Genomic DNA, 13,105 nt, shown 5'->3' with positions numbered 1-13,105 from the left:
TTTGTATCTTAACACATTAAGCCATATTAAGTGTTTGTGGTTTTCTACGGGAGGAAAACACTTAACGAGAGACTTTGCACACTGCGTTCATATTCAGCTGTTCTGTGGCCAAGGATTTGCGGGTCTTTAGTTGTGTCCCAAAGTGGATGGCGCGGACTCCGAAGTGCGTATTTGAAGGGCGATTGCGTCACAGCGTCACGTCGTAAACTGTCCCAGTTCAGAATGCACCCTCCGAAGTGCGCATTCCAAGGCCGAATGCGTCACCGCGGCGCGACGAATGCTGCCGTAAATCGAAAGCTACTTCAAATGCGGTCTCTAATTCCCAGGAAAATGAAGTGTACATCTGATGGACACTTCGCACCCTACCATAATCCAGCATCACTTGCGCACAGATGACGATTATATTCAAAGAACATGAAGGGTGAGAGTTCTGTTCGGGAATTCACATTGAAATGTAAGTAAACAAACTTGAGTATTTTGTATGCATGTCCTGCTGTGTCATGTTTTGTAATGTTAAGATTGCAAACCTTTCTTTATAAGTGTTTCCATTTTCTCTTGTTGTAGGACTATTTCAGAGAAAGTGAGCCTGTGCTGGGGAAAGACTTAAAAAAATACAAAGTAAGCAAGTTAATAGAGTATTTTTTTCGCTGAAATTCATTGTGCTGTTGTTGTTAACAGGCATGGTTTATTTGCTCTGATTTAGGATTGCAAGTGTCACAGATTTTTAGTATCTTTTTTTTTTGTCACTTTGTCAGTGAAACAATTTCTGTAGTTTATTTTTGTGATGTAAGTTAAGAATGAAATGAATAATTTTTTGTACATTTTGTATTTTTGTATTGTATATTCACGTGTTAATAAAAGAGAACTAATTCTGTACAATTTGTAAATTACAAGGTGTAAATTTCTGTAATGCAGCTTATATTTTTTTTCACAACACTCTTCTATATGTTTATTTTATTTTTTGTCCTATAAATATTTTTTTACATTAAAACAAAATTGTTCTATACGTTACTGAAAATACTGTACTGGTTTAACATTAGAAAAACAACATCAAGTCCAGCCCTGCCTCCATGTGTTCTGGGGTCTTCGGGGAGGTGAATCTCTTGGTGGCGAATGGCCACCAACTCCTCAGCAACTCGGTGGACAATGCGGTGGACAGTGGAACGAGGCATGTCAAACACTTTGCTGCCGCTGAACATTGAGATGAACAATGCATAATTTGTTTTTATGTATTCACAGTTTTATTTTTATGGTTACTTAACTGCCTAAAATCAGGGTTTCTAAATATGTTCACCATCAAGACAAACTATTATAAAATCGCACCTTGGTAACATATCAGTCAGTATTTGAACTGCTATATATTTCTGTGTGCATGGTTTTGTATTTTTCTCATATGTATCTTTACATTATTCAAGTCGGTTCAAACGCAATGAATGCATTTAAAATTGTAATCCGGCAACGATGCAGCAAAACAATATAATTTACCCGGCCATGCTCTTGGCCAAGGCTGAGGTACATCCCCATCATCTCCTCCAGTAAAACATAAAATATAAAAACAAATATGACCAATGCTGGCTCCATAACTTAAACGTCTAAACCTGTCAGGATGGCAGCGCCCCTCTCGCACTGTTGCTATGTGACAGGCGCGGTAATCGGGAACACCTGGTGGCGCAATTAGGAAATCCTGCGAAGGTGGAGCGTCTCATGCACTTCGAAGGGTCCTTCGTGCACTTCGGAGGCGTGGCCTTCGAAGTCCCTGCACTTCGAAGTGCGTGCACCCCACTTGGGGACACAGCTCCTGTCTGGTAAGGCAGAGAGGCAGCAAGTCAGCTGACTAGGCTTTCGGACGCAGCCATTATCTCAACCTTTGTGGACAATTACGTTATGCGGATGTTCTTCAGCACCGAAGAACACAAAAATCTGCGATGAACTCGGTCAATGTTCTCCTCCTGATTTCCACTATTTTGCCATCTCAAAGTGGTAAGAAAACTCATTGTTTCTTTATTTTGAGTGAAACTTAGCATTGCTAGCTGTATTAGTGGACTAAAACGCATTCAAAGTGTAACAAATATTCTCAAAAGGAGCTCCTACTGTTAAGAGAATTAAAAATTTAGTTAATCCTGATGGGTTTCCATATTATTACAGTACATGTGTTTAATCCATTCGTTTAACTTTAACCTAACTCTTTCAGTGCTTACATTTTGGCATTGCATTGCATTGGGCGGGTTTGTTTTGTCTGAACATGTTTCTTCTCCCTTATTTCAGAAAAATATTCTCTGTACTACACGTACAGGGCCATATCAAAATCTCACATCTCTGGAGATGTCTCACATTTATGAATTTTACAACTCAATCGAACTCAATGACACACAGATGAATTTCTGTAACAGTGTGTAAAGCCAAATTCCGTAAGGAATCTAAGATACTCTTTAAAAATGAAACCGATGAGCTGCGTTTTAAAGGAGAGTGACTTCAAATCAACCCCAACACACTGATAAAACACGTCCGAAAACGTCCAATATAAATTTAGATACAGACCCTCTTTGCACCCTTTGTAAATATGTGGAAAAACGTCTTTGGTGTTTATTCTCTTGGTATTTCATTTAAAAATACTCACAGCAGCTGTAACTTTTTCTGGTTAAAAATGGTCTGAAATCAATTTTTTGAAGAAGTTTATAACCAGCCAGTGTTCAAAACTTTCTCATTACCCGTTGCCCAATTCAGAATGATAAGCTTGTAATAATGTTTTCCAATTTGAGTGGTACTGGTAGGTTTTCACACAAAAACTTCCGAAATTAATTAATTAATTCCAAAAACGGAAGCATCATTATCTTATTTTTACACAGAGATTGGTAGTTCTGTTAGTAAAATGTACTACACTTACAGGGCCATATCAATATCTTACATCTCTGGAGACATTTATGAATTATACAACTCAATCGAACTCAATGACAAACAGATGACAGATTTCTGTAACAGTGTGAATAAAGAAAAATTCTGTAAGGAATCTAAGAGACTGATGAGCTGCGTTATAAACGAGAGTGGCTTCAAATTAGAGGGCTGCATTAGGTTTGCAAATCTCGTGGGAGCGGGCGGTTTTACCTTTGCTGCGGGAAAGTTTCACGGGAGACCCATGGGGAACGGTGGGATCTGGCGTGTAAATGCCGGACCGGGAAAAACCAAGCCGACTTCAAATAACTAGCTTCTACGAAAGCCGACGGTGTTGTCGCCTCGCGTCGGCAGCGTCTGGATTAAAAGGCTGTGCTTAAACGAACCGCACAGACTACAGCCGACTGCAAACTAGCATGTGCTTCTGCTTCAGGTTTTGTATTTCATTTGGAAACCAAGGTCCTATAGTCTGGAAGAAGGGTGGAGAAGCTCATAGCCCAAGTTACTTGAAGTCCAGTGTCCAAGTTTCCACAGTCTGTGATGATTTGGGGTGGAATGTCATCTGCTGGTGTTGGTCCACTGTGTTTTTTGAAAACCCAAAGTCACTGCACCCATTTACCAAGAAATTTTAGAGTGCTTCATGCCTCCTTCTGCTGACCAGCTTTTTAAAGATGCTGATTTCATTTTCCAGCAGGATTTGGCATCTGCCCACACTGCCAAAAGCACCAAAAGTTGGTTAAATGACCATGGTGTTGGAGAATCTATGGGGTATTGTCAAGAGGAAAATGAGAAACAAGAGACCAGAAAATGCAGATGAGCTGAAGGCCACTGTCAAAGAAACCTGAGCTTCCACACAGACTGATCACTTCCATGCCACCCGAATTGAGGCAGTAATTAAAGCAAAAGGAGCCCCTACCAAGTATTGAGTACATATACAGTAAATTAACATATTTTCCAGAAGGCAAACAATTCACTAAAAATGTCTTTTTTATTGGTATTATGAAGTACTCTGATTTGTTGAGATAGTGAATTGGTTTTTGTTAAATGTGAGCCAAAATCACCACAATTAAAAGAACCAAAGACTTACTTTAGTCTGTGTGCACTGAATTTATTTAATACACAAGTTGCACAATTTGAGTTGAATTACTGAAATAAATGAACTTTTCCACGACATTCTAATTTATTGAGATGCACCTGTAGTGTTGGCTGTCTATATCAGCAGTTTTTAATAGTATATAATCGTCATTGAAAATGAGAAACCGAAACAAAGAAATGGGAGATAAACGCAGATATATGTAAACAAACCAGCGCTTGCTTACCATTTTAAATATCAGTTATGTTGATCACTTTCTTAATTTTAAGCGCTCATGTTGTTATGATAATATTCGCATAATGGAATGCTTGGGTAAAATCTCGTAACATGAGAGTAGTCATCTGTTTGTGCCGCTTTCATTTACTTGTTAATTTACTTACTCGTTTTCATCACTTTCGCTTTAATTCTCCAGAGAGGACATTCAGTGTATGTTCGCGGATCTTGGAAGAAAGACGCACTAGACTGGGATTTATTAGTTAATTAGGCTACGGTATTATTTATTTATTTATTTAGTTAGTAAGTATTATTATTATTATTATTAGGGGCCAAGCACCGAAGGTGCGATGGCACCTATTGTATCCGTTGCCGTTCCTATTATTATTATTCTTCCGTTTCCGCTCTTGAGTCTATGGCAGTCCATAGAACCGATTGCGGGAAAGTTGTGAAATTTAGCACACTGATAGAGGACAGTCCCATCATTGACCACAGCAAATTCGGAGTCTCTAACTCAAACTCTCTAGCGCCACCACCTGTCCAAAGTTTCAATAATTTTATGCTAATAACTTTTGAACCGTAAGCCACAGAATCAAAATTCTTTTTTCCTCTGAATCCTTGGCTCGTGCCGAGTCGAATGTAGCCCAAAATTCAAAAATCGTAAGGTTTAGTTTTTTTTCTAGAAATTTTTGTTCTTAAAACTTACTTTTTCGAACTCGTCCTAGACGGTTTGTCTGATTTTCACCAACATTGGCTCAGATCATCTTCAGACCATGCTGGCAAAAAGTTATGAAATTCAAGTTGATTAGTCAAACTGTTTTCGAATAATTCGCGAATGATTTCTACGAAAAGCACGCAAAAATGGTTGTGAGGCTATATCTCCGCAACGGCTTTCCGTATTGAGACCAAACTTGGTGTGTGTCATAACAAGCAGGACCTGAGACTACCTGCAGTGTATCGGCGCAGTGCCACCTAATGGTCAGGAGATACGAAAAATGGGTATTTTTGCTTATAACTTCTGAATAGTTAGGCCAAATATCATGAAACCAGTCTCTTTAGATTCGGTGCATCATGCCAAGTCGAACCATATCCAATTTTCCCGTGTCAGCCATTTTGGGTGTCGGCCATATTGAATTTTGTCCAAAAATGCTATATTTTACGAACGCATTGACATATCGTTGCGAAACTCGGTATGTGTCTTTGGCACCATGCCCTGACAGTACTCAAAAAGTTTGGGGGCAGCGCCACCTTGTGGTCAAAAGTTATAAAGAAATTTACAAAAATGCTAATAACTTCTGCTTACATTAGCCTATTGTAATGAAACTGATCTCAATAGATTCCTTGGGTCAAGCTGAGAACATTGATACCCATTATTCCAATATTGGCCAAACATCCTGTCCGCCATTTTGATTAATATTGAAAACCTACTTTTTCGAAGTCCTCCTAGACTGTTAGTCCGATTTTTACCAAATTTGACTCAGATCATCTTCAGACCTTGCTGACAAAATGTTATGGATTTCGTGTCGATATACGAAATGGTTTTCGTTTAGCGCATCAACGAATTTGCTGGAAAGATGCCAAACTACATCTGAGGCTGTATCTCTGCAAACCTTTGAAATGTGGACACCAAGTTTTATACGTGCCATTGTCACCTCACACTGACCACGCCATATCAATTTGGTAACAGTGCCACCTATTGGTCAGAAGTAATACACCATTCATTAAACATTAACAATGAAATTTCCAAAAATGCTAATAACTTCTGTTTGCATTAGCCTATAGTAATAAAACTGGTCTCAAAATATTCCTTGGGATGTGCCGACAACATACATATCAATTATACCACACTTCGCTGAGCTTTCCTTTCCGCCATTTTGATTAATGTACAAAACGTACTTGTTTGAACTCCTCCTAGACCGTTGGTCCAATTTTCACCAAATTTGACTCAAATCATCTTCAGATTGTGCTTACAAAAAGTTAGGGATTTCGTGTCAATAGACAAAACCGTTTTTGTACAGCGCCTCTACACATTTGAGGCATGATGCCAAAATAACTGAGGCTGTATCTCTGTAAAGTTATGACATAATGACATCAAACTCTGTGTATGTTATTGTCCCTTCACACAGAACACATCACATCAATTTGAAAACAACACCACCTATTGGTCAAAAGTGATAAGCCATTAAATTATATTATTGGTTGTATTTATAATTTTTCAGCCATTTCAACTGATATCATCCCAAAATGGCTTTAATTACTCATTGTTGAGGTCGGTCTGTTGCTCCTTGCCGTGCTTAGCTCCTCATTCTACCTCTTTGGTGCTTGGCCCCGCAATTGCTGCTTGCAGCTATATTTATTATTATTATTATTATTATTATTATTATTATTATTTATTTATTTATTTTATTTTTATTTTATTTTATTATTATTTTTTTGCAACAGCCAGTTAAGCAAGCTGCTGTGAATGTGAAGTCTGAGATTTTTTTGAGACGTTCTAATTATTTTATTTTTTTCGTTTTATATTTAATTTGTTTAAATTATAAGTAGCCTGTTTAAGGTCTATGTGTCTGTTTATTTAATAAGGTAAAGCTATTTCATATTGTTCATATTGTTGGCTTATTTACTTAAACTGTTTGTTTAGTTGCCTGTGTATCATGCAGTAGGCTATGTTTAAAAACTGAGTTGCTGCTAGGTGGTTTTGTTTTAACGGTTAATGTTTTATAACGCTAAACTGTTATTCCCAAACTGTTAAACCTGTTATTCTAGACGTTAACTTGAACGAATATTTAGTCTGAGTATTTGTGTGCATTTTTCACAAGCTCTGAGAGAAAGTCCGCGGGAGCGGGCAGGAGTAGGGGCAGACATAGCGGGCGCGGGCGAGAGTGGAACAAGCAGGTTGCGGGAGTGGGCGGTCCTGGTCAGAAATTCAGCGGGAGCGGTCCCGCGCAGGGCTCTACTTCAAATCAGACTCAACACACCAAGACGTGAAAACCGGAGGAACGGCACAGGTAAGCTGTACGATATTTTATCCATAGCTTCGCTATTGAGCAAGTTTAAATTTTTGAGCAAGTTTATAACCAACCAGTGTTCAAAACTTTCTCCTTACCTGTTGCCCGATTCAAAATGATAAGCTTGTAATAATGTTTTCTAATTTGAGTTGTACTGGTTGGCTTTCACAGGAAATTTTACTTTCAAAAGATTATTATCTTATTTTTACACAGAGATTGGTAGTTCTGTTAATAAAATCTGTTGACTTTAGCCATCTTTGTTGCATTATGTGCCAATGGTGAGTATTCATAAATGTGGAAACAGCACCTTTCAAGTTTTTCTCCAAAGTTTGCATGCCTGTAATTTAAGTATTAAATATATCTTTATGCCTTTTTAGATATTGGGTCTTAAACAACTTTTCTTTTGGCATCTTTATTTTTAATGCCCTTTTCGGTTCTTTCAGATATATTGAAATATCAATATGGCTCCAGGAGTAAATTGTTAAAATGTACACATTTTCAGTGGTCAAAAACAAATGTTGGTCACTTTGTATTCAGCTGATGCTTATTTTGTTTGAAGAACAATGTCTGTTGAAGAAATAATTTTGAAATTAGAATTATATCTTGTCTCCCTCAATCAAAACAATTGCATAGAACAAACCTGTCTGAGTGCTAAAAATGCACTGAAATGGTCGAGTTGAGGCATATTATCTTGCTTTCTGTAGACAATTCATAAGATTCTATATTTGAATCAGTTTCAGGTACATTAGGAAGACGGGATTTTGTTCATTGTAACAGCTTTGAAACTATCAAGAGTTCAAACATGCAGTATTGTAATATGTTTAAAACAAATTCAGTGTCTCATATAGGGAAGTGTGGCTGCTTTCGCCACACATTTCATTCACATCAATAAAACCAAGATTTGCTTCACCTGGATTAATTATTAGAATTTATTTTTCTTTTTTATTGTTATAAAATATGTTGCATAGTCATAGATCAAGAACTATCTACTCTAAATCTGGTCATTCCTAATCTGATGTGTCACACTGTACAATCCTAATCCCTGGGTTACTGCTATTATTTGCATATTTACATTGTAAACTACAATGACTAGATGAACACTAAACTACATTTGGTTTTTGACCATTGAAAATGGGTAGTATACTAAATTTGGAGCTGCATTGAGATTCCGATATCTCTGGAATTAAACCATACAGGGCCTAAAAATCAAGATTCCAAAAGTGAACTTTCCAAAACCAGAATCTAAAATTATATTAATTTTAATACTTCTAGAGTTACAGGCACACAATTTTTGGAAAAAGATCATTTATGAGACTCAAACATGTATGTTCTATACAACTGCTTTGATTAAGAAGAATACAAACAAGGCAAAATTGGGAAACAAGATACAATTCTAATTTCAACATTATTTCTTCTTCGGATTGTTCTTTAAATAAAATAAGCATCAGCTGCATACAAAGTGACCAACATTTGGTTTTCAATCACTGAAAATGGGTAATATTCAACAATCTGGACATGGAGCCTCACTGAGATCCCCATATCTCTGGGACTGAATGATGTAGGGCCTTAAAAATTAAGATTCCAAAAGAAACGTTTGTGGAAAAAAAAGATTCTAAAATCATATTGCAATATCTTTAATATTTCTTGAGTTATAGGCATGCAAACTTTGGTAAAAGAATGTTTCTGTCATGACAACTCTCTGAGGGTAATTACATGACAATGTAAATGTATTTGGTCTTGGCGGAATAGATCTACTACGCTGCTGCTGCGTACAGTACATCCACAACATGCTGCTGTGAGCATGTAAGATATATTGTTGCTGCACATATAACATATATGAATAACCCCCATAGCATACATGAATCACCTCGTAGCAGATCTATACAGGTGGAGCTGGGGAAGGTGGAGGGTTTCTGAAGCATGCTGCAAAACTGCTTACAGCTAGCACTAGTCATATATTTGAATGCTGAGCAGTGAGCTCATTGGCTACTGATACAGAAGAGAACCAATCAGCTGTGCCATGTGATGATGTCATTATGTGCCATCTAGAGTTTCATGCAAGAATTCTGTATTTATGGCAATCAGACTAGTATTTTTAATGTCTCTAGTTTTAACATTTTTGTTCTTCAGACATTCCTCTTTAAAAGCAAAGAAGTCTCATATCTTTTCAAACTGACCCACATTTGGTTTTGTTTTTTGACCACTGAAAATGTGTACATTTTGGCGATTCACTTCTGGAGCCATATTGAAATTCCAATATCTCTGGAATCGAACAATGTAGGGCCTTAAAAAAGGAAGATACTAAAAGGAAGGTTTGTTAAGACCCAATATCTAAAAGGGCATTAAGATATCTTTAATACTTCTTGACCTACAGGCATGCAAACTTTAGAGAAAAACTTGAAAAGTGGTGTTTCCCCATTTTTGAATGGTCACCATTGGCACATAATGTAACAAAGATTGCTAAAGTCAACATATTTTACTAATAGAACTAGCAATGTCCGTGTAAAAATAAGGTAATGATGCTGCCATCTTTTTGAAGTCATTTTTACCCCCCTGTAACTTGACTCTGAATCTAAGGTGAAAATTGCCATTTTGACCTCTCTCTACAAAATAGTGGATGACTCTTTTCTGTTGATGGCTTTCATCATGATATTTGTGTATCTTTTTTCAGAAAAAATATTAGCAAAGTCGAAAATTTGGTTGATATGACACGGAATGACCCAAATGTAACTGACTGAAATTAGATTCCAGGTTTAAATGTGCATCTGATTACAGTTTATTGCAATTTTTTCCCTCAGCTGGTCAGAACAAAAGTGGCAGACATGTTACTTGTTCAGATGACAATATCCGGTGAAAATTCTTATTTGGGTCATACTTCCAAGACGTAGAATCTGCAATTCTGCTTAATTATAGATTACTCCGCGCTGGAGCTGTGTCGCTGCACAACCCATGTACAGATGATAATTCCACAAATAACTGCAAATAATTGCAGGTTTCAAACAGAGTTGGCAATAAAGAGGCAAAACTTATGGACTGCAGCTTTAATTAGAGTAAAATGTTTTTTTTTTTTTTTTTTTTTTTTTTTAAATCTTATGAAGCAAATATTTACATTTATTGGTTTGTTTAATACTTTGTGTGTCCTCCATGGTCAGTCCAGGTGTTGATTTAATTTCTGCTGCTGAATTTCTTTTGGCCTGTGTGTCCCTTATTGTAATCTCAGACTCAGATCAGGATCTTTGTGTGTATTATACTGTACAGTAGGACTCCTTGTTCATACTGAAATCTCATTGGATTACAGTATTTGCAAATGGAATGTTTGGACATTTAAAAACAAAAGATATGAAAACTGTTTGAAATGTTTTTGTTTGGCCACAGGTTTCTACTCTGAATGTGTGCAAATCAGAGCCGATTGTACACCTTATAAGCAGCCGTCTGAAAGATCTCGTGATGTAAAAGTGTTTTCCTTTCCACGTGATTATGGTACTGCTGTCTATTCCCAGTTTCACTTTTTTCTTTTTTATGTAGAACTGGCAGAGTTTGTTTGATTATTGTTTGACTGATCAAAGTGTATCTGTGGTTTCATAGGATTACTTCATTATTAGTGTTAAATTTGATTTTGCACAATTAATCTAATCTAATTTAATGAATAATGGATTTTTGCTTTGTGGCAGATGAAAAAAAGAATTCAGCCGAGATAAGCAGCCTACAGTGGTCGGTGTGGCCGTGGGTCACTGCATTTTTACTTCTTTTGATTTCTGTTTTCATCACTCTAATCATACTGTTCATTCTAACACTTCATAAACTGAGAAAATATGGTAAAAGTCCAGGTAAGTATTATTTAAGTCATCTGAAGTCACATTAATATGGATAGAAGAGTAGAATGACTGTGTTAATATTTACAATTTCAGAAAAGCAGAAAACACTGAAGACACCATCACAAGTGAAAATATTAAGTGAGTCTGACACTTTTAAATGTTACTTATTAAAACAGAACACATATGTCCATATAACACTTAAATTTTGATTGGTTTCTTAGTCTTGAAAGTGAATAATTTACCACTCAAAACACACTGTGGTCATTTAACCTGCATCACTGAGAGACTAAGACTAAATCTATACGCATCATATTTTGCCTTGAAATGCGTAAATGTGAATGAGGTGAGATGAGAAGATGCATCAGGACATGTTATTTATAATTTCATGTGATTTTGCAGCCCTTCATAAAATGCAGATGGAACCAGAACTGTTAAAGGAAATAAGTGAGTCTGAATTTAAAAAAGGTCAAAATTAAATCCCCCTGCATTAAAAATCATTTGGTTTACTGTCATGTACACCTTTACTGTTTCCATGACTTAATGCATCATTTTGTTGTGAACTCTCCATCAGGACCAGAAACACATGCAGGTTTGGCTGCTGCATTAAATGATTCTTCAGATGAGGAAAACACCACAGATGACAGTATGGAGGAGGTTCAGAGTAAGTCCTGAACTAATACACACAATAAACGCTGCTTCAAATGTGTGTTCAGGTGTTTTTCAGTCCTGTTCCATTAATGTTTCTTCTCTGTGTGTTTCAGCTGAGGAGCTTCATGAAACTCAAAGTCTTTGTGAGCCTAAAGAGACTCCAGCAGCAGCTCCTACAGCAGCCCGAGGTCAGAACATCTAAATTTATTCATCTGAATTCATCACTCACTCACTCAAAGTCTTAAAAAATGTGATGCAATGTCTCTTCTAGGTGAAATGGACTCTATAACACACTCTCTCCCTAATTTTGGTGAGTTAAATGGGTTTCATAGTTTTATAATCAGGCAGACACAGGGTATGAAATTTATTTTAGAATTTATTTTATTTTTTTCAGCCAAGGAGACAGAAGACAAGGATCAGAACTCTGTTACCCAGAATGCTCTGCAGTTAGCGCTGATACGTAAGATTAATAGTTTCTTTTCAAAATGCAGCAATTTAATTGTTCTAAGAAACAATGCGTTTATATTTGCATTATTTGTGTTGAATGCTGTTATTCTGTTTCAGAACGTTCCAAATCCCAGAATATTTCGATGCCTAACCTTGGTAATGTTTCAATTTATTTTTTTACAAAATATTAATCAATTTCTAAATTTATTCATGATGTCAATCATTTACATTTAAATATCAATTAATATTGGTGTTTAAAAAAATACTCCAGTTTTTAATTACCGTAAATTAACTTTTCTTCTTTTTTTTTTTTAGCTGTAGAAAGGACACCAAGGACAACAATGACAGTTAGATCAGTTGATTTTCTTATAGATTTTACAGGCTGATTTAGATGTTACTTTTGTCATCAATACCAAGAGTACAGGAACTTCTGAATGTCATATGTGCTTGACATTTCCTTACTTATTAGTGTAGTGTCATTCTCTAGCAAGCTTTCAGAAACACACCCACTCTCCTGAAAGCTTTCATTGCACGGTAATGTTTTTATTTTCTTTTTTTCATGTTTAAGATACAATATTGCCATTGTACTGCTACCATTAAGTATTTAGTGCATTTTTAGTTGCATACAAGACTTTGAGGAAATAAAATGTATTCAGAATCCTGTATGTTACTTTAATGTTGATATATTCAATATATTTTCCGTTTTAAAATTAAATTTTAGAGCTGTGATTTCTAGTCCAACAATTCCATTTTATACTGACATAGAATATTTTTATAGTTATGCTAAACTCTAAAATACTTTATCAGTATATTGCACTCTTTTGGTAATTTTCTGTTTTGCACACTTTTTTTGTATTTGTGGTCTAAAAATCTGTGTTCTGTATGCAAGTAAAAGCTAAACATAAGGCAAGGCAAGTTTATTTATATAGCACATTTCATACACAAAGGTAATTCAAAGTGCTTTACATAAAAGGAAGTAGAATAATCATAAA

General features: G+C 36.2%; 1 protein-coding gene across 2 annotated transcripts; it reads left to right on the top strand.

The window, feature by feature from the left end:
- Positions 1–1,752: 1,752 nt before the first annotated feature.
- On the top strand, positions 1,753–12,771 carry LOC127181414 (uncharacterized). 2 transcript variants are annotated; one of them, XM_051136152.1, is made up of 12 exons: positions 1,753–1,980; positions 7,015–7,203; positions 10,579–10,683; positions 10,875–11,030; positions 11,112–11,156; positions 11,418–11,462; positions 11,590–11,679; positions 11,780–11,854; positions 11,938–11,976; positions 12,061–12,126; positions 12,231–12,269; positions 12,429–12,771. In XM_051136152.1, exons 1-12 carry the CDS (start codon positions 1,926–1,928, stop codon positions 12,497–12,499), a joined length of 975 nt encoding a protein of 324 aa, XP_050992109.1. In that variant the 5' UTR covers positions 1,753–1,925; the 3' UTR covers positions 12,500–12,771. The 2 variants fall into 2 exon arrangements, with proteins under 2 accessions (XP_050992109.1, XP_050992111.1); XM_051136154.1 differs by lacking the exons at positions 10,579–10,683; positions 10,875–11,030.
- Positions 12,772–13,105: the final 334 nt, after the last annotated feature.

The sequence above is a fragment of the Labeo rohita genome, chromosome 19 (assembly GCF_022985175.1).
Source record: "Labeo rohita strain BAU-BD-2019 chromosome 19, IGBB_LRoh.1.0, whole genome shotgun sequence".
NCBI lineage: Eukaryota > Metazoa > Chordata > Actinopteri > Cypriniformes > Cyprinidae > Labeo > Labeo rohita.
Note: the sequence above shows the minus strand (reverse complement) of the source record. Positions and strands in the feature narration are given on the sequence as shown.